Genomic DNA, 22119 nt, shown 5'->3' with positions numbered 1-22119 from the left:
TGTGGGTGTGATTTCTTTGTCTTTTAGTGTGTGTGTGTTTTTTTTTATTTGTTTTTTTTTATCAGTAATACAAATGCTTGCCTTGGCAAACACCATTATTGCTTAAGTGCACAATTGCACAAGTGTAAGTGCTTTGAACAAATCAACACATTTTCTTCAGGAAAAAATTGTAAATCTATTTTTGTTAATTATTTTCTTTCTCTTTTCTCCCCTCCATGACTTGCACCTGCGCTTCGTCCTGATTAATGGAAATGAATCAATCTCTTCTTACAGGTAAGAAACACATATTTGATTCACTGCTATTTTATTATATAAAATATTATTGTCAATCCACAGAAAGCTTTATTCCACTGCACTTTCTATCTCTCTCTCTTTCAGTCTCATTTAAATTTTCATACTCTCCTTAAAACCTCCGCTACATGTTTTTACTTTTAGAGAAAGACCTCATGATGGGCTGTTTGCTCATGTTCAGTTCAGTATGTGAATGTAAGCATACAGTATGTGCAGTGCTCCATCTTGTGGTGGTTCACTAAAACACTGCCAGAGCGACTGAATCATCACCAAATGTCCCCATAAGGATAGTAAAACCTAAGATCACCTACATTGAAGGAGTAGCCAGCGGTTCCCCACGAGGGAAATGGGTTAATAAACATACTAAATTATATTTTTTTGAAAATGTAAAAATGCAGAAAGTTTTGTGTGATGGGTAGGTTTTGGGGTGGGTTAGTGTAAGGAGACAGAATATACAGTTTGTCCTGTATAAAAACCATTACGTCTATGGAGAGTCCCCACAAAGATAGCGAACCAGACCGAGAGAGAGTGTGTGTGTGTGTGTGTGTGTGTGTGCACTATTTAGGTCCCCCCCCCCCCCACACACACACACACACACACACCCCACCCCCCACCCCTGCTGCAGCAGTGTGTCACTATGCTTTAAGGCTGGACTCTGGCCCACTTTTACAGCATTAAAATGCATCAGGCTATATCGGACACAGTCTGAATAATGCAATCTCACCACACTAAGTATGTATGACTATGCGGCAGCTTCAGAGCTGCTCATGTTTCATGCATCCACATAGATGTGTAGTCAGCGTATGTGTTTGAATCATCTGCAGAACCCCAAACTACATACTGTACAATAAAAATATACAAAACAATAACACATACCCTGATTCTGTATTTATATAGCTTCACTGTAAAAAAATATTGTTGGTTTAACTTAAAAAAGTAAGTTACCTGGTTGCCTTAATTTTGAGAAAAAGAATGAGTTAATACAACAAAGATATTGGTTTAATAAATAGAAACTCAAAATATTATGTTATCCCACATTAATTATCTAAGTTGATTTGACAAAAGATTAAAAGTTGTGATAACAAATCATGAAAATATTTGTTTGCAGTGATGCAAACATTGTAAAATTATCATTGTCACACTGCAAAACCTTATACATTCTGGTAACAATTTATAATTTGACATAATTTATTTCATCAAACTAAGAATAACATTTTTAAACCATTTATGAATCTGGGTTTTGTTCATTTAATAATGTATTACATTCGCAGTTCGAGTTCATTCATAACAATGTTAATTTATGCAGCCTGAAATGTTGCAAGTTGTATTGGTTAAATTGTCCCAGATAAAAAAGGTCAAAACCTAATGCATTCACAAATGGTAATGCATTAAACCTTATTGTAAAGTGTTACTGAAAATATTTTATTGTAATTGCTATGAAAATTTGACACTTATGCACAATTTCTGTTGTTATGTTAGTTGAATTACACACACACACACACACACACACAGAGAGAGTGAGAGAGACAGACAGACAGACAGACAGACACACACAAGTTGGTGCACCTATCATTATGAGTAAATTCCATAAGTGTAATGGATTTCATATTGTACAAACTGTATATTCTCTCCTCCTATACTTCTCCTAATTCTACCCATCACACAAAACTTTATATTTTCAATAAAACATTGTGTAGTATGTTTTTAAGACATTATAATTACGAGGACTCTAGAAATGTCCTCATAAACCACATTTATGCTGTAATACCAGTGTGATACCTATGCCATTATACAAATGTGTGTCCTCTTACATCATATGAACAATCACACACACACACACACACACACACACATTCTGCTTTAACTGGACCGGACTGAAGATTGTGTCTGTTTTTTGGAGATCACACTCCACTCACTTTCATCCTCTCAAAGGTAGGTCATCATCAGCTAGCTCAGACAGTAGGATCACATCTGACTGGCTCAATATTACACACTTTATTCATTATTTTTGATTAGATAAGAGGGTGGCCAAACAAGATTGCACATAAAATCATGTTTGGCCCTCTTGTTAAACACCTGTCATGGAATACATAGGTTATTGATTCATGATAAACTGTAATTGCTCAAATCTGTTTGGGTTGACTTTAATTCTGCATTGTTCCTGCTCTGTGCTCATCCCAATGATGAATTTAACTTTTTTAAACATGAGGAGCTCACTGTCAAGTTTCTGTCCAATAATGACAATCATTAGATTCAGAAATGTAACTTGTGTGCAAGAACCTCATATTGCACTCTCATAAGTCAGACCTTGCTCTTTGGGCCCTGATGCTGGACAGTCCAGCACTGCTGTTGTGCTTCTTATTGACTGTGAGAGGTGCTGTTGCCCAGTGAGAGGATAGTGCTCAAAAGAGCTGTGTAAAGAAGGCATTGCGTCAGACCGGACAGAGAAAACAGACGAAGCGCTTTTGTTTGTACACAGCTCTTTTTGGAACAGTCTGAGCAATACAGAGGGGATTTTTAAATGGTTGGATATTTGAAAACTCCTGGTGTATGATTGTATTTTCTCGGATTACTACATTTGCAGGATGGGGGATAACAAAGGAGTCCATTTGCGGCGGTGTGTAAAATGGCAAGCAGGATTCTCCATTTTTCTTTTATTCGTGCTGAACTCGGCGTCCGGGCAGATTCGTTACTCTATTCCAGAGGAAATGAGACCTGGATTGTTTGTCGGAGATGTGGCGAAGGATCTCGGTTTGGATGTGAAAAGGTTGGTGTCTGGCCGTGCGCGTCTCGTTATTGATGACAGTAGACAATATGTCGAACTGAACCGTAACAAAGGACATTTGGTGGTGAAAGAGAGAATAGACAGAGAGCAGCTCTGCGGACAAAAATCACCGTGTAGTTTCGGTCTTGAGATTTTGCTTGAAAATCCTCTCGAATTTTTCTCGATTACAATCGAGATTCAAGACATAAATGATCATGCACCAGTTTTTTCTAAGAGAGAAATAATTTTAGAGATTAGCGAGTCCACGCCTATAGGCACCATTTTCTTGTTAGACACCGCGACTGACCCTGATGTTGGATTGCATTCTCTTCAGAGCTATAGTCTGAAACCTACTGATAATTTTGCATTAAAGCAGCACAGTCGCTCAGATGGCAGCAAGTATGCAGAGATGGTGTTGCAGTCAGTGCTGGACAGAGAGAAACAGAGCGAGCATTCACTTATATTAACGGCTATTGATGGTGGAGACCCGCCGCGCTCTGGTACTGTTAAAATACTCGTTACTGTTCTTGATGCCAATGATAATGCACCCATTTTTACTGAAACAATGTATAAAGCAAGTGTAGCTGAGAACGCAGTAAAAGGGACGTTGATAACTAAAGTAAGTGCATCTGATGCAGATCAAGGTTTCAATGGCAATGTCACGTATTCATTTACTCATATGGTAGAGGACGCAGCGCACCTCTTCCAAATCAGTGCAGCCACTGGTGATATAACACTCACTGGCAATTTAGACTATGAAGCTGTTCAGCAATATGAACTTAATTTGCAGGCGAAAGACCCATGGGGCCTAACCGGTGCAAGTAAATTGGTCATAGATGTTGTAGATGTTAATGACAACAGCCCGATTATAACCATGACATCTTTTTCAGGTAAGATACAAGAGGATTCTCCTCCTGGCACCATTGTAGCTTTGATAAGCGTCCAGGATGTAGACTCCGGTAAAAATGGACAGGTCCGCTTAAATTTAGAGCAAAATTCGCCCTTTACAATTAAACCATCACCGCGCAAGTACTACACTTTAGTAACCGACGCGCCACTAGACCGAGAAAAAGTTTCCAGTTTTAACTTAACGTTAGTTGCATCAGACGAAGGCAGCCCTTCATTATTCAGTAAAAAAACGATTTCTCTAGATATTACTGATATCAACGACAATGCTCCAGCCTTTAGTCAGCGTGAATATAAAGCGTATATATTAGAGAATAACTCTCCCGGCGTTTCTTTGCTGACTCTTCAAGCAACAGACCCTGACGCAGGGCAAAACGCGCGTATCGCTTATTATATCATAGATACCGATGTAAATGGTTCTCCTGTCTCAACGTACTTCTCTGTTAACGCAGACAATGGAATTATTCATGCGGTGCGATCATTTGATTATGAACAGATGAAAGAGTTTAAGATACACGTGAGAGCGCAGGATGGAGGGTCTCCACCTCTCGGTTCAAATGCTACAGTTCTCATTAACGTTCAGGATCAGAATGACAATGCGCCTCAGGTTCTGTACCCGGTCCAGTCAGGTGTTTCTGTGGTGGCTGAAATAGTGCCTCGTTCGGCAGATGTGGGTTATCTGGTGACTAAAGTGGTGGCTGTTGATGTGGACTCTGGTCAGAACGCCTGGCTCTCATATAAACTGCAGAAAGCCACAGACAGGGCGCTGTTTGAAGTGGGCTTACAGAATGGAGAAATAAGAACTGTACGCCAAGTGACAGATAAAGATGCTGTCAAACAAAGACTCACTGTTGTAGTGGAGGACAACGGGCAGCCCTCTCGATCAGCTACAGTCAATGTTAACGTGGCGGTGGCGGACAGCTTCCCTGAAGTGCTCTCGGAGTTCACTGACTTTACGCATGACAAGGAATACAACGACAACCTGACGTTTTATCTAGTCTTGGCTCTGGCTGCAGTCTCATTTCTTTTCATAACATGTTTAGTCGTCATAATATCTGTTAAAATCTACAGATGGAGACAATCACGTTTGTATTATCAATCAAGTCTCCCTGTTATTCCGTACTATCCGCCGCGTTACGCAGACACCGTGGGCACAGGAACTCTGCAGCACGTGCATAATTATGAAATTTACAGAACCACAGACTCCAGGAAAAGTGATGTTAAGTATTTCGGACCCGTCAGTCAAAGTCTGATGAGTGTTGACGTGAGTGGAACAGAAACAATTCCAAAGGAGACACAAGCCGCTGATTTTACCAATGCGCACAGCACACTGGTAAGTTTGCACAAATGTGATTGTTCTATTTTCCAAATAGATTTAATTATTACTAACAGCTGATTGTCCCTCTAAATTATATGTTCTCTTTTGCACATTTGCATGTTTTGTAAGCCCGATTGACCAAAACGTTGCTCAGTAAAATGTGTTTTTAAAAAAAAAATTGTTATTATTTTTTAATTTTTGTTATTAATTATTATATATTTTTTTATCTATAAAAAATAAAAATAAATAAAAAAATTGTTACTGGTAATCTGCAATTTTGTTATTGTGGCTAAAGGAGATCTATAAACAGCCCGTGCTGTGGCGCTGTCCATGGTGCTGAAAAGTATGTTCTCGGTTCAATCTTTCTTATCCTCTGTATATGATATGCTCATAAATCGCTTAATGTAGTCTTTTTAAATATTTGTAATGAATAATTATTCGTTTGTGTTTCTGTAATAATACCGTCTCTCTGTGCTGAAGCTTTAAGCACCCAAATTGTTTTCTAAAATGACTTTTATTTCTTTGGTAAATTAATTCCACGTGGTAATGATTAATTTCGACAATGGACATGATGGAAATTATTTTGATTTAAATTAAGTTTATAATAACCTGACTACTTGCTTCAATATTCAATGCATTATTGCATTCTTCCTGTGAATGTTTTGATTGCTAGTCTATGTTTTGTACTCTGAGTGCCGCTGTCGGCCTGTGAATCTAAGCTTGTTGATGTCACTGCAATATTGTACGTCATTTGTCCTCACTGGGCAGGAGGGTGTTGGGGAAAAGACATATGCAGTCAGAAAGGAGAGAAAAGAAAAACACCATCGACAGTTCTTGTAGCCATATTTTTATTTGACGATTCTGTTTTCCAGTTACACATTTTCTTTAATTACTGAATGCATGAGATGGAGACTGCATTCATCATGTTTTTTGTAGAACAACGCTCTTCGTCTGTATGGATTCGCCTGCTTTTGTTCTTTGTAGCACACCAGGTGATTGAGGCACAAGTTCGATATTCAGTTCCAGAAGAAATGGTGTCTGGATCTATGATTGGTGATTTATCGAGAGACCTCGGACTGAGTATTGGCAGGCTTAGATCCGGACGGGCTCGTGTTGCGTCGGAGGATGGAAGTGAGCTGGTGCAATTTCAGTCAGACAAAGGAATTCTGCTCGTGAAAAAACGCATAGATCGAGAAGAAATCTGCGGACAGACTTCGCCGTGCAGCTTCAGCTTTGAGATCGTTTTAGAAAATCCAATGGAGTTATTTAGCGTCACAGTTGAAATACTGGATATTAACGACAATTCACCCGCTTTTCCTTCGAAAGAGATTACCGTAGATATAAGTGAATCGGCGATGATAGGAGCGCAGTTCATATTAGGCAGTGCTGTAGATCCCGATGTAGGAATAAATACACTTCAAGGGTACAGCCTTAAACCAACAACGCATTTTAGTCTAAAAGAGCAGACGCATTCTGACGGAAGTACGCACGCAGAGATGGTGCTTGATCGGCCACTAGATAGAGAGCATCAGGCGGAGATGAAGCTCACTCTTACCGCAACTGATGGCGGCAGTCCTCAGCGCACTGGCACAGTGAGTATCCGTGTCATCATTCAGGATGCAAATGACAATGCCCCGATTTTTACGCATTCAGTATACAAAGCTTCTGTTTTAGAAAACTCACCAAAGGGTGCTCTCGTTACTACAGTATCTGCCAATGATAAAGATGAGGGAGCATTTGGCCATGTGACATATTACCTTGATCAAATATCACAGGCGAGTAGTGTGTTTTCTCTTAATCCTGACAACGGGGAGATTCGAGTGCTGGGAAATATCGATTACGAGAAGGTTAAACAATATCAATTAAATGTAATGGCCAAAGACAAGGGTTCTCTGTCTAATTCATGTAAAGTTATTGTGGAAGTGACCGATGTGAATGATAACGTGCCAGTCATAAGCTTAACGTCATTTTCAAATACAATTGCAGAGGACTCGCCCACCGACACTACAGTTGCTATAATAAGTGTTAAAGATGCAGATTCGGGGAAGAATGGGCTTATAAGTTGCAGTATAAGCCCCTCTTTGCCTTTTAAGATGAAGTCAACCCTTGCCAATTACTATACTTTAGTATCAGACGGTCCTTTAGACCGCGAAACTGTCTCGGAGTACAACATTACTATAACAGTGGCTGATCAAGGATCACCTCCATTAAGCAACAATAAAACGTTAGTCGTTAGAATTAATGACGTCAACGATAACGAGCCAGTGTTTGATAAGAGTGTCTACTCGGCGGTTATGGCTGAAAACAATTCACCGGGACATTCAATCACTTGCGTTCATGCTCGCGATGCAGACTCGAACCAGAATGCAAGGGTAGCTTACCTCCTTGAAGACGTGCAGTTAAACGGCGAATCATTGTCTTCTCTTATATCAGTTAACGCTGAAACTGGTGTTGTTTATGCCATGCGCTCGTTTGACTACGAAAAAATAAAATCACTTGATTTCAGTGTAAAGGCTCAGGATGGCGGTGCGCCAGCTCTCAGCACCAGTGCACAAATTAAAATCCAAATTCAAGATCAGAATGACAACGCGCCTCAGGTTCTGTACCCGGTCCAGTCAGGTGTTTCTGTGGTGGCTGAAATAGTGCCTCGTTCGGCAGATGTGGGTTATCTGGTGACTAAAGTGGTGGCTGTTGATGTGGACTCTGGTCAGAACGCCTGGCTCTCATATAAACTGCAGAAAGCCACAGACAGGGCGCTGTTTGAAGTGGGCTTACAGAATGGAGAAATAAGAACTGTACGCCAAGTGACAGATAAAGATGCTGTCAAACAAAGACTCACTGTTGTAGTGGAGGACAACGGGCAGCCCTCTCGATCAGCTACAGTCAATGTTAACGTGGCGGTGGCGGACAGCTTCCCTGAAGTGCTCTCGGAGTTCACTGACTTTACGCACGACAAGGAATACAACGACAACCTGACTTTCTATCTAGTCTTGGCCTTGGCTGCAGTCTCATTTCTTTTCATAACATGTTTAGTCGTCATAATATCTGTTAAAATCTACAGATGGAGGCAATCGCGTATGTACTTTCAGTCGAATCTTCCAGTTATTCCGTACTATCCACCGCGTTACACGGACACTGTTGGCACAGGAACTCTACAGCACGCGTATAATTATGAGGTTTATAGCACGACAGATTCCAGAAGGAGTGACTGTAAGTTCGCCAGACCTGCTAGTCAGGGCGTGTTAATAGTGGACGCCGGTTCTACAGGGACAGTGCAGCGCGCGCCCATCGAGAAAAACATCCTTGATGAACCAGATTCTTCGCTACAGGTGGGTAATACGGATATATAATTATTAAATAGCCTTTCAAAGTGTTTGATTTTACACATGATGTTCCTACATGTGCTTCTTTCAATTAAGATTTTAATATATCGTAATTTCAGCACTTATTTTATGGACAGCAACAGTACAGTTTGTGATGTATTATTTAGACTTTCTATTTCTTAGTTATTTTTTAGATGCTTGTTCTTCGATTGTTTCTTTCACTATTGGTGAAGGAAACCGCGGAACCCACATGTAGAATGTGAATATATATATATATACAGTATACAGAATAACGAATTCACTTATATACATACTTATACATATTTTTTTGAATTACGTAGGCTTGTTAACGCTCACTTTGAACAGCAAGGGCCGCTGTTGATCAGTGAAACATTTTATGCTGTGCTTTGTCATCCAGCAATCTTTATACCCCTCCCCATTTTCTTGCGTTTTGGCAGATGAGGGAAAGGCTGCCTCGACATTTTTATTCAGGGTTTGTTTGCGGGAGATTTTAAGGTTTTCAGTACAGTTTTGTTGCATTATTTTTGCTCACACCATCTTGGACTACATCTCAACATTTTAATTGGATTTGCTCTTTGTAACCCTTTAATTATGGTGCAACGGAGCTGTTGGATGACAGAATGCAGTCATCGCTCTTGGCTATGGAAAATGCTGTGGCTGTTATCAGTGTTTTTTTCTTGTTATGTTTACACTGCAAGCGGACAGATACGATATTCGATTCTGGAGGAGATGAAGAAAGGTTCACTCATAGGTAATGTAGCACAAGATCTGGGGCTGGATTTGAAAAGGCTTCGAGTGGGTCGAGCGCGTATAGTGACCGGAGAAAGCACTCAATACGCAGAGCTTAAAGCAGACAAAGGGATGCTAGTCGTGAGTGAGAGAATAGACCGAGAACAGCTATGCGGTGACATCACACCGTGCAGCTTCAGCTTCGAGATCATTCTAGAGAACCCAATGGAGCTGCACCCAGTTACTATTGAGATATTGGATGAAAATGATCACGCACCGTCGTTCCAGAACAAAGAATTAAAATTCGAAATTAGCGAGTCTGCAACGCTGGGTTCACGTTTTTTGTTGGAAAGCGCAGATGATCACGATGTAGGCGTGAACTCACTGCAGAATTACATTTTATCACCAAATAGCCATTTTGTTATAAAGCAACACTCAAGTCCAGACGGCAGTAAATATGCGGAAATGGTTTTACAGAAAGCCTTAGACCGGGAGGAGCATCCTCATCTATCTCTGAAGCTGATCGCTGTAGATGGCGGAAACCCGCAGAGGTCTGGCTCTGTTAATATAGATGTTACTGTTTTAGATGCGAATGACAATGCACCTGTGTTTAACCAGACTGTTTATAGGGCATCTGTGATGGAAAATGCACAGAAAGGCACGTACATTACTACCGTTAACGCCACAGATGCAGACGCTGGTTCTTATGGGCGAATAACATACAATTTCTATAAACAAAAAGGAACCGCTGCGCAGTTATTCAATATTGACAGCAACACTGGCATTGTTTCTGTTGTTGGAGAAATTGATCATGAAAAAGATACTAAATTTGAACTAACAGTCGAGGCTAGGGATCAGGGTGGATTAACTGATTCGAGTAAAATTGCATTAGAGGTCATTGATGTAAACGACAATGCACCTGTCATTAATATAATGTCTTTCTCGAGCTCAGTATCTGAAAACGCTCCCTCTGATACTACAATTGCAATAATTAATGTTAAGGACTCAGACACTGATGATAATGGCAAAATCAATTGTTTTATCGAAGGATCTGAAGATTTTGCTATAAAATCGACTTTAAGAAATTATTATTCTTTAGTCACGAATGCTATTTTAGATCGTGAGAAGTTGTCAGAGTACAACATCACTGTTATCTCCACTGATTCCGGAAAGCCGCCTTTAATAAGCAGAAAAACGTTTCATCTGAAAGTAACGGATGTTAATGATAATGCCCCAGTTTTTAAGGACAGTGTTTATAACTCATACTTGCTCGAGAATAATTCACCCGGCGTTTCTGTCCTCAGACTCAGAGCTTATGACCCGGATGAAAATCAGAATGCTCGTATATCTTACATTCTAGAAGAAAGTGACTTGGGCGGGTCTCCCGTAGGAATGTATGTTTCTGTTAACGCGGAGAGTGGGGTTGTACACGCAGTGCGCTCTTTCGATTATGAACAGATCAAAAACATTAAGATAAATATTAAAGCGCAGGATGGCGGCTCTCCTCCGCTTTGTAGCAACGTAACCGTGAACATTTTCATCCAAGATCAGAATGACAACGCGCCTCAGGTTCTGTACCCGGTCCAGTCAGGTGCTTCTGTGGTGGCTGAAATAGTGCCTCGTTCGGCAGATGTGGGTTATCTGGTGACTAAAGTGGTGGCTGTTGATGTGGACTCTGGTCAGAACGCCTGGCTCTCATATAAACTGCAGAAAGCCACAGACAGGGCGCTGTTTGAAGTGGGCTTACAGAATGGAGAAATAAGAACTGTACGCCAAGTGACAGATAAAGATGCTGTCAAACAAAGACTCACTGTTGTAGTGGAGGACAACGGGCAGCCCTCTCGATCAGCTACAGTCAATGTTAACGTGGCGGTGGCGGACAGCTTCCCTGAAGTGCTCTCGGAGTTCACTGACTTTACGCACGACAAGGAATACAACAATAACCTGACTTTTTACCTAGTTTTGGCCTTGGCTGCAGTCTCATTTCTTTTCATAACATGTTTAGTCGTCATAATATCTGTTAAGATCTACAGGTGGAGACAATCACGTATGTATTACAAGTCCAATCTTCCAGTTATTCCGTACTATCCGCCGCGTTACGCGGACACTGTTGGCACAGGAACTCTACAGCATGCGTATAATTATGAGGTTTACAGAACGACCGATTCCAGAAGAAGTGACTGTAAGTTTGTTAGACCTGCAAGTCAGAACGTGTTGATAGTGGATCCTAATTATACAGGAACATTGCAGCGTGTGCCCAACGAGAAAAACGTGCTGGATGAATTAGATTCGCCAGTTGAGGTGAGTTGTTATTATTATTATTATTATTATTATTATTATTATTATTATTATTATTATTATTATTATTTTATCGATCTATTTGTCAGGAACCATATACACACACACACACACACACACACACACACACACACATACACAAACTCACAAGAGAAGATATTATTATTCATAGAATCTCATGTTAGGTGAAACTGTTTCATTTTACTCATTTATCTTTACTTGTCTGTATTGAGGTTGGGGGGCGCTGATGTGGATTTAAATGTTTTGTTTGTTTTTTCGTCTAACTTTTCTTTTTAAATGTATGCATTCTGTTAATGCTTATTTTGGACTCTAAGGGCCGCTGTTGGTCAGTGAAATACTTTGTGTGCAATAAGCTTGTCTAACAGTAAACCTTGGCCCCACCCAATCAATGCGCGCTGTGACGCAGCTCTCCCTCTGTTTCATTCCTTACGGGATGGTGAGAGGGTGACTATCTCTTTCCTTTCCTCTTCCAAACGAATATAAAACGCTTTTTGTAGTCCTACCTTGGAATGTTCTTTTATTCCATTGAATACTGGAAATATTAATGGTGAACTTGCTTTCTAATCAGTATGGCTGTTAAGGATTTTTATCGAAATGGATGTGCTCGATGGCCTGTTTTCTTCCGACCGCAGTGGCAAGTATTGTTTTTCATCTCGTGCTACATTCCTTCTGGCATCTCTCAAATCCGGTACTCCATCCCTGAAGAAATGAGTAAAGGCTCGCTTATTGGTAATGTGGCACAGGATCTGGGGCTGGATTTGAAAAGGCTTCGAGCGGGGCGAGCGCGTATCGTGACCGGAGAAAGCACTCAATACGCAGAGCTTAGAACAGACAAAGGAGTTCTAGTCGTGAGTGAGAGAATAGACCGAGAACAGCTATGCGGCGACATCACACCGTGCAGCTTCAGCTTCGAGATCATTCTAGAGAACCCAATTGAACTGCATCAGGTAACGGTTGAAATTATAGACGTAAATGATAATTCCCCTGTATTCGAGAAAAACAAAATTAATTTTGAAATAAGCGAGTCTGCAACTCCTGGTTCACGCTTTGCACTTGAGAGTGCATATGATGCTGATGTAGAATTAAATTCATTGCAAAATTATATTCTCACAAGGAACAATTATTTCGTTTTAAAACAACATTCAAATCCCGACGGAAGTATGTATGTCGAAATGGTTCTTGATAAAGCCTTAGACCGGGAGGAGCATCCTCATCTATCTCTGAAGCTGATCGCTGTAGATGGCGGAAACCCGCAGAGGTCTGGCTCTGTTAATATAGATGTTACTGTTTTAGATGCGAATGACAATGCACCTGTGTTTAACCAGACTGTTTATAGGGCATCTGTGATGGAGAATGCACAGAAAGGCACGTACATTACTACCGTTAACGCCACAGATGCAGATAGTGGATCCAACGGACATATAACTTTTTCCTTCTCTGACCTGAAAGAACAGTCGAGAGATATTTTTAGCATTGATGAAAACACTGGCTTGGTGTCGGTTCTTGGAAATATTGACTTTGAGAAAGACAAACGTTTTGAAATCAGAATTAAAGCGACAGATCAAGGAGGTTTGACGAGTACAAGTAAGCTCGTAATTGAAGTAGTGGATGTAAATGATAATTCGCCTGTAATCATCCTCATGTCTCTCTCGAGCCCTGTATCAGAGGATGCGCCCCCAGGTACAACAATTGCAGTGGTTAATATAAAAGATTCTGACTCTGGGAAAAATGGACAGGTTACGTGCTTCATTAATGAAAACCTCCCATTTAATATCAAAACATCTCTCTCTAATTATTATAATTTGATCACAGATGCCTTTCTTGACCGTGAAACTCAATCAGAATATAATATAACAGTGACTGCGACTGATTCAGGTTCACCTGCACTCTCGAGCTCAACGACACTTAGACTTAAGATTTCTGACATCAATGACAACGCGCCAGTTTTTGAACGAAGTAGCTATTCAGCACACCTTCCTGAAAATAACGCAGCAGGGTTTTCCATATGTAGTGTGACGGCGAGAGATTTAGATTGGAATCAAAACGCCAGAGTGTCATATTTTTTAGAAGACACTCATATTGGTGGAGCGCCGATTTCCTCATACGTGTCTATAAACTCTGAGAATGGTGTCATACACGCAGTTCGTTCATTTGATTATGAGCAAATTAAACAGCTTAGTTTCGTTGTAAAAGCGCAGGACGGAGGCTCTCCTCCTCTCAGCAGCAACGCGAGCGTGAAAATAATCATTCAGGACCAGAATGACAACGCGCCTCAGGTTCTGTACCCGGTCCAGTCAGGTGTTTCTGTGGTGGCTGAAATAGTGCCTCGTTCGGCAGATGTGGGTTATCTGGTGACTAAAGTGGTGGCTGTTGATGTGGACTCTGGTCAGAACGCCTGGCTCTCATATAAACTGCAGAAAGCCACAGACAGGGCGCTGTTTGAAGTGGGCTTACAGAATGGAGAAATAAGAACTGTACGCCAAGTGACAGATAAAGATGCCGTCAAACAAAGACTCACTGTTGTAGTGGAGGACAACGGGCAGCCCTCTCGATCAGCTACAGTCAATGTTAACGTGGCGGTGGCGGACAGCTTCCCTGAAGTGCTCTCGGAGTTCACTGACTTTACGCACGACAAGGAATACAACGACAACCTGACTTTCTATCTAGTCTTGGCCTTGGCTGTGGTTTCATTTCTCTTTATCGTCTCTATCATTGCCATTATGTCAGTCAAATGCTACAGATGGAGACGCGAGCGGATGTTTTACAAATCTGGAGCGAATCTTCCAGTTATTCCGTATTATCCGCCTCTTTACGCAGACGTAGGCGGCACAGGAACTTTACAGCACGTGTACAATTATGAGGTTTGCAGAACCACCGACTCCAGAAAGAGTGATCTGAAATACGTCAGACCTTGCAGTGAGAGCATCATTAGTCTGGACACCAGTGGAACACAGACACTCACGCATGCGCAAAGGGAGAGACTGACCTTTGATGATTGTGGTGATCAGGTGAGATTTATTTTTATGATTAATTTGTGATATTTTAAAACATTTCTCAAGATTAAACATTTTTGCTTGAACTGTTGACATGGTTGCTGACTGGTTTTCTGAAATGAAGTGTCTGCAATTTTAAGAAATGTTTAAGTAATTCAGTAAGAAATGACACAAATCATCTGCTATTTATTTTCATCAGTTTTTATTATAGTCTGATCGACTTTTTAGTTTAGCTTTTAGTGCAGGGGTGTAATTAAAATATTTATTCTCGTTTGGTGCTTTTCGACGTGTGTACAACACTGTATGTAGTTCATTAGCCTTTACAGCCATGACATAAAAAAATGACTGCTTATTTTTCAGTGTCTGAATGATTTTATTTTATTTTATTTATTTCTTGGATACGTTAAGTGGAGGGTTGCTTTTTATTCCGTTTTTATTTATCTTCAGTTGTCATGCAGGATTTTGCACGTTGCCACTGAAATGTCAGTTTACAAATGTTAACATTATTAACCTGTTGCATGAACAGTTTGTTATTTGCCATTAAAAAAATCATTGCGTGATTTTCACTTGTTTTTGTGAAGAAGTGAGAAACTATTCTGCGTTTGCACTTGCTTCCCTGGCCATGGTCCTGAATCGCGGCGGCGCGGTCATTTACTTCATATATTCTTCTGCATCTCTTTACAGCACACAATCTTTTTGAACATCTTTTTTGGTCTGTCCTCCTGTTCAAAAGTTTATCTATACACTTATTTCATTTCTGATTAGATATTTTTTTTATTTATATAATTTATTTTAGGTATTTCTCCCTTTCTGACTTGATCAGTGTTCATACTGATATGACTTTATGAAAACACGAAATGTATTTTTTTTCCCCTTCTATCTCTATTAACACAAACTCATAAAATCCTTGTATTATAGATATTTTTTTATTATTGATATATTTTGTTTTTATACTTAATAAATGTTATACTAAACTTTTCTCAAACATGTCTGACACTGAGATAAAGGTTTATTAATTTTACATGTTCTGTAGTTCATCAGACTGGACTCATAGTGCCGCTGTTGGTCAATATGTCAGTTTATAGAGCAGATCTGCTGCAGTTCCACCCCCATCATCTCCATATTATTAGAGAGAGAGAGAGAGAAGCTGAGAGCGCAGTCTGAAGAGGAGAGAGAAGGCACAACGCGGAGATACTGTATTTAAAACAATTTGATTGGATTACAGACTTTTTATTCAGTGGTTTTCACTTCGGATATATACATGATTTCCTCCAGCATTTTGGACTGATTTATTTGCTTTTTGTCTTAATCTTCATCCCGTGATCCTCTGCAAAATGTCGGACAGAACAATGGCGCGGCAAGTACTGCTGTTTATTTGGTTTCTCTCTCTCAGTTCAGCTCTCGGGCAGGTCAGTTACTCCATTCCTGAAGAAATGGCGAAAGGCTCTTTAGTCGGGAACATAGCGCAGGATTTGGGTTTAGATTTAAAGAGACTGAAATCGGGTAAAGCGCGTATTTATACAGGAGACAGCGCTGAATACATCGAGCTGAATAAAGAAAGAGGAGTCCTCCTTATCAAAGAGAGAATAGACCGAGAGGCGCTATGCGGACAGACAACGCCTTGCGCGCTGCATCTACAGATTATTCTGGAAAACCCGATGCAGTTATACCGCGTTACAGTTGAGGTCACAGATATAAATGACAATGCGCCAATGTTTAGTAAGAGTGAGGTGAGATTTGAAATAAACGAATTGTCTTCAGCAGGAGCCAGATTTCTATTGGACAGGGCTATTGATCATGACGTTGGTCGAAATGGTCTGCAGAGTTATTCTTTAGAACCAACTGATAATTTTGTTTTAAAATTTCAGAATCTCCCTGATGGAAATAAAGCCGTAGAAATGGTTCTTCAAACACCCTTAGACCGAGAGAAACAAGACCATATCTCGTTACTTTTAACAGCATTTGATGGAGGCGAGCCCCAGATGTCCGGTACAATGAAGATACTCATTACTGTTTTAGATGCTAATGATAACGCCCCTGTGTGTTCACAATCCGTATACAAAACCAGCATATCAGAAAACTCACCAAGAGGCACAGTTTTAACAACAGTTAGTGCTTCTGATGCTGATCAGGGTTCGAATGGTAGAATATCGTTCTCTATTTCAAGTACAGCCGACAAAGCGGCAGATATTTTTGAAATAGACCCCGATGTTGGTGTTGTAAAGCTCACTGGGGGTATAGATTATGAAATGAGTAAATATTATCAAATTGATGTTCAAGCACGAGATGATGGTGGTCATACGGATTCATGTAAGATAATTGTTGACGTTATTGATATAAACGATAACAATCCCACTATTAATATTATTTCAAAATCAAGCCAGATATCAGAGGATTCCAAAGCTGGCACTGTTCTTGCAATATTAAATATTCAAGACGTAGACTCGAATGAAGGAGGTAAAGTTAATTGTCTCTTAAATGACAATGTTCCATTTGTCATTCAGTCATCGCCCGATGGTTTTTATAGTCTAGTGACAGACAGTGATTTAGACCGAGAGCTAGAGTCTGAGTATAACATCAGTGTGACGTGCGCTGATGAGGGCGTGCCCTCTCTCTCCAGCAGCGTCACTCTCTCCTTACAGATATCAGATGTCAATGATAACGCGCCCGTCTTTGAGAAGAGCTCATATGAGGCTTCTGTTCAAGAAAACAACATACCGGGTCTTTCCATATTCACAGTCAGAGCCAGAGACGCAGATTTTAACCAGAATGCCCATGTGTCTTACATACTGGAGGACTCGTCGGTTAACGGAGTGCCCGTCTCCTCGTTAGTGTCCGTTAGTGCTGATAGTGGAGTCATACATGCAGTGCGATCTTTCGATTACGAGCAGATCAAAGATTTCCAGTTCCGCGTAAAAGCGCAGGACGGAGGCTCTCCTCCTCTCAGCAGCAACGCGAGCGTGAAAATAATCATTCAGGACCAGAATGACAACGCGCCTCAGGTTCTGTACCCGGTCCAGTCAGGTGTTTCTGTGGTGGCTGAAATAGTGCCTCGTTCGGCAGATGTGGGTTATCTGGTGACTAAAGTGGTGGCTGTTGATGTGGACTCTGGTCAGAACGCCTGGCTCTCATATAAACTGCAGAAAGCCACAGACAGGGCGCTGTTTGAAGTGGGCTTACAGAATGGAGAAATAAGAACTGTACGCCAAGTGACAGATAAAGATGCCGTCAAACAAAGACTCACTGTTGTAGTGGAGGACAACGGGCAGCCCTCTCGATCAGCTTCAGTCAATGTTAACGTGGCGGTGGCGGACAGCTTCCCTGAAGTGCTCTCGGAGTTCACTGACTTTACGCACGACAAGGAATACAACGACAACCTGACTTTCTATCTAGTCTTGGCCTTGGCTGTGGTTTCATTTCTCTTTATCGTGTCTATCATTGCCATCCTGTCAGTCAAATGCTACAGATGGAGACGCGAGCGGATGTTTTACAAATCTGGAGCGAATCTTCCAGTTATTCCTTATTATCCGCCTCTTTACGCAGACGTAGGCGGCACAGGAACTTTACAGCACGTGTACAATTATGAGGTTTGCAGAACCACCGACTCCAGAAAGAGTGATCTGAAATACGTCAGACCTTGCAGTGAGAGCATCATTAGTCTGGACACCAGTGGAACACAGACACTCACGCATGCGCAAAGGGAGAGACTGACATTTGATGATTGTGGTGATCAGGTGAGATTTATTTTTATGATTAATTTGTGATATTTTAAAACATTTCTCAAGATTAAACATTTTTGCTTGAACTGTTGACATGGTTGCTGACTGGTTTTCTGAAATGAAGTGTCTGCAATTTTTAAAAATGTTTAAGTAATTCAGTAAGAAACGACACAAATCATCTGCTATTTATTTTCATCCGTTTTTTTATAGTCTGATCGAATTTTTAGTTTAGCTTTTAGTGCAGGGGTGTAATTAAAATATTTATTCTCGTTTGGTGCTTTTCGACGTGTTGTACGTATGTAGTTCATTAGCCTTTACAGCCATGAAATTAAAAAAATGACTGCTTATTTTTCAGCTTCTGAATGATTTTCTTTTATTTTAGTTCTTTCTTTGATACGTTAAGTGGAGGGTTGCTTTTTATTCCGTTTTTATTTATCTTCAGTTGTCATGCAGGATTTTGCACGTTGCCACTGAAATGTCAGTTTACAAATGTTAACATTATTAACCTGTTGCATGAACAGTTTGTTATTTGCCATAAAAAAAAAATCATTGCGTGATTTTCACTTGTTTTTGTCAAGAAGTGAGAAACTCTATTCTGCGTTTGCACTTGCTTCCCTGGCCATGGTCCTGAATCGCGGCGGCGCGGTCATTTACTTCATATATTCTTCTGCATCTCTTTACAGCACACAATCTTTTTGAAATTTTCAACATCTTTTTTGGTCTGTCCTCCTGTTCAAAAGTTTATCTATACACTTATTTCATTTCTGATTAGATATATATATTTTTTTATATATATAATTTATTTTAGGTATTACTCCCTTTCTGACTGTGTTCAGTGTTCATACTGATTTGACTTTATGAAAACACGAAATGTATTTTTTTTTTCCTTCTATCTCTATTAACACAAACTCATAAAATCCTTGTATTATAGATATTTTTTATTGTTGATATATTTTGTTTTTATACTTAAGAAATTTTATACTAAACTTTTCTCAAACATGTCTGACACTGAGATAAAGGTTTATTAATTTTACATGTTCTGTAGTTCATCAGACTGGACTCATAGTGCCGCTGTTGGTCAATATGTCAGTTTATAGAGCAGATCTGCTGCAGTTCCACCCCCATCATCTCCATATTATTAGAGAGAGAGAGAGAGAAGCTGAGAGCGCAGTCTGAAGAGGAGAGAAAAGGCACAACGCGGAGATACTGTATTTAAAACAATTTGATTGGATTACAGACTTTTTATTCAGTGGTTTTCACTTCGGATATATACATGATTTCCTCCAGCATTTTGGACTGATTTATTTGCTTTCTGTCTTAATCTTCATCCCGTGATCCTCTGCAAAATGTCGGACAGAACAATGGCGCGGCAAGTACTGCTGTTTATTTGGTTTTTCTCTCTCAGTTCAGCTCTCGGGCAGGTCAGTTACTCCATTCCTGAAGAAATGGCGAAAGGCTCTTTAGTCGGGAACATAGCGCAGGATTTGGGTTTAGATTTAAAGAGACTGAAATCGGGTAAAGCGCGTATTTATACAGGAGACAGCGCTGAATACATCGAGCTGAATAAAGAAAGAGGAGTCCTCCTTATCAAAGAGAGAATAGACCGAGAGGCGCTATGCGGACAGACAACGCCTTGCGCGCTGCATTTACAGATTATTCTGGAAAACCCGATGGAGTTTTTTAGCGTTACCATCGAAATAGTAGATATTAATGACAACACTCCCAGTTTTGAAAAGGGTAGGATTCATTTCAGAATCAGTGAATCAGCTATATTGGGGTCAAAATTTACGTTAGAGCCTGCTATAGATCTCGATGTGGGAATCAACGGCCTTCAAAGCTATATGCTAAAACCAACTGATAATTTTAACCTTAAATTTAAAAATCAACCAGGAGATGGGAAAAATGTCGAAATGGTTCTGCAAAAGCCTTTAGACCGTGAAAAACAGCATGATATAAAATTAGTGCTCACAGCTGTTGATGGAGGAGATCCTCAGTTGTCTGGCAGTATAGAGATTCACATTACTGTTTTAGACGTAAACGACAATGCCCCTGTTTTCTCGCAGTCAGTGTATAAAGCGTCTGTAACCGAGAATGCGCCAAAAGACACTATTGTGTCAACAGTGAGCGCAACTGACGCCGATGAGGGTATAAACAGTAAGATAGAGTATTCCATTACTAACATGCAAGATAATGTGCGTCAGTTATTTGACATAAATAAAGATAATGGCCAAGTTACAGTGGTCGGAATAATAGATTTTGAAAAAGCTCGCAATTATGAGATACGCGTTCAGGCCAGTGATCACGGCGGTCTGACTGATTCCTGTAAAATCATAGTTGATGTCATTGATATCAATGATAATACGCCAGTGATCAATATTATGTCCAAAACAAACGTAATAGCAGAAAATTCTATTTCTGACACGGTGGTTATAATGATAAATGTTCAGGATCCTGATTCAGGAGAAAATGGGAAAGTTCAGTGTTCAGTTAATGAAAATATTCCATTTTCTCTTAAATCCACCAATAATAATTTCTTCAGTCTAGTGACAGACAGTGATTTAGATCGAGAGCGAGAGTCTGAGTATAACATCAGTGTGACGTGCGCTGATGAGGGCGTGCCCTCTCTCTCCAGCAGCATCACTCTCTCCTTACAGATATCAGATGTCAATGATAACGCGCCCGTCTTTGAGAAGAGCTCATATGAGGCTTCTGTTCAAGAAAACAACACACCGGGTCTTTCCATATTCACAGTCAGAGCCAGAGACGCAGATTTTAACCAGAACGCCCATGTGTCTTACATACTGGAGGACTCGTCGGTTAACGGAGTGCCCATCTCCTCGTTAGTGTCCGTTAGTGCTGATAGTGGAGTCATACATGCAGTGCGATCTTTCGATTACGAGCAGATCAAAGATTTCCAGTTCCGCGTAAAAGCGCAGGACGGAGGCTCTCCTCCTCTCAGCAGCAACGCGAGCGTGAAAATAATCATTCAGGACCAGAATGACAACGCGCCTCAGGTTCTGTACCCGGTCCAGTCAGGTGTTTCTGTGGTGGCTGAAATAGTGCCTCGTTCGGCAGATGTGGGTTATCTGGTGACTAAAGTGGTGGCTGTTGATGTGGACTCTGGTCAGAACGCCTGGCTCTCATATAAACTGCAGAAAGCCACAGACAGGGCGCTGTTTGAAGTGGGCTTACAGAATGGAGAAATAAGAACTGTACGCCAAGTGACAGATAAAGATGCTGTCAAACAAAGACTCACTGTTGTAGTGGAGGACAACGGGCAGCCCTCTCGATCAGCTACAGTCAATGTTAACGTGGCGGTGGCGGACAGCTTCCCTGAAGTGCTCTCGGAGTTCACTGACTTTACGCACGACAAGGAATACAATGACAACCTGACTTTCTATCTAGTCTTGGCCCTTGCTGTGGTTTCATTTCTCTTTATCGTGTCTATCATTGCCATACTGTCAGTCAAATGCTACAGATGGAGACGCGAGCGGATGTTTTATAAATCTGGAGCGAATCTTCCAGTTATTCCGTATTATCCGCCTCTTTACGCAGACGTAGGCGGCACAGGAACTTTACAGCACGTGTACAATTATGAGGTTTGCAGAACCACTGACTCCAGAAAGAGTGATCTGAAATACGTCAGACCTTGCAGTGAGAGCATCATTAGTCTGGACACCAGTGGAACACAGACACTCACGCATGCGCAAAGGGAGAGACTGACCTTTGATGATTG

At 40.7% G+C, this 22119-nt stretch overlaps 3 protein-coding genes and 2 pseudogenes across 11 annotated transcripts in view; all 5 read left to right on the top strand.

Annotated features, from left to right (window-relative positions):
- Positions 1–22119, top strand: part of LOC311303879 (protocadherin gamma-A11-like) — a gene marked incomplete at its 5' end in the record, with an annotated part of 224513 nt that overhangs the window by 120657 nt on the left and 81737 nt on the right. The window lies entirely within an intron of this gene.
- LOC311304101 (uncharacterized protein) lies at positions 2753–15235 on the top strand. Its single transcript, XM_084430964.1, has 3 exons — positions 2753–5294; positions 6272–8608; positions 12253–15235. Exons 1-3 carry the CDS (start codon positions 2877–2879, stop codon positions 14707–14709), a joined length of 7212 nt encoding a protein of 2403 aa, XP_084287090.1. The 5' UTR covers positions 2753–2876; the 3' UTR covers positions 14710–15235.
- LOC311303911 (protocadherin gamma-A12-like) lies at positions 9110–11493 on the top strand (the record flags this gene model as incomplete). The annotated part of the gene is given in 2 exon segments (XM_084430660.1): positions 9110–11465; positions 11468–11493. Coding segments are annotated over 2 exon segments (2277 nt in total). The 5' UTR covers positions 9110–9214.
- On the top strand, positions 15488–18250 carry LOC311304100 (protocadherin gamma-A5-like; annotated as a pseudogene). Its single transcript has one exon. The product of its transcript is annotated as a protocadherin gamma-A5-like (transcript).
- Positions 19581–21981, top strand: LOC311304099 (protocadherin gamma-A11-like; annotated as a pseudogene). Its single transcript has one exon. The product of its transcript is annotated as a protocadherin gamma-A11-like (transcript).

This window comes from Rutilus rutilus, assembly GCF_951802725.1.
Source record: "Rutilus rutilus genome assembly, chromosome: 14".
Classification (NCBI taxonomy): Eukaryota; Metazoa; Chordata; class Actinopteri; order Cypriniformes; family Leuciscidae; genus Rutilus; species Rutilus rutilus.
This window is presented reverse-complemented; position numbering and strand designations above follow the sequence as displayed.

Coding starts and splice junctions, on each gene's coding strand:
- LOC311304101 (XM_084430964.1), top strand. CDS start 2,877: ATGGGGGATAACAAAGGAGTCCATTTGCGGCGGTGTGTAAAATGGCAA. Junction 5,295..6,271: donor CCAATGCGCACAGCACACTG/GTAAGTTTGCAC, acceptor GTAGCACACCAG/GTGATTGAGGCACAAGTTCG. Junction 8,609..12,252: donor AACCAGATTCTTCGCTACAG/GTGGGTAATACG, acceptor ATGGCTGTTAAG/GATTTTTATCGAAATGGATG.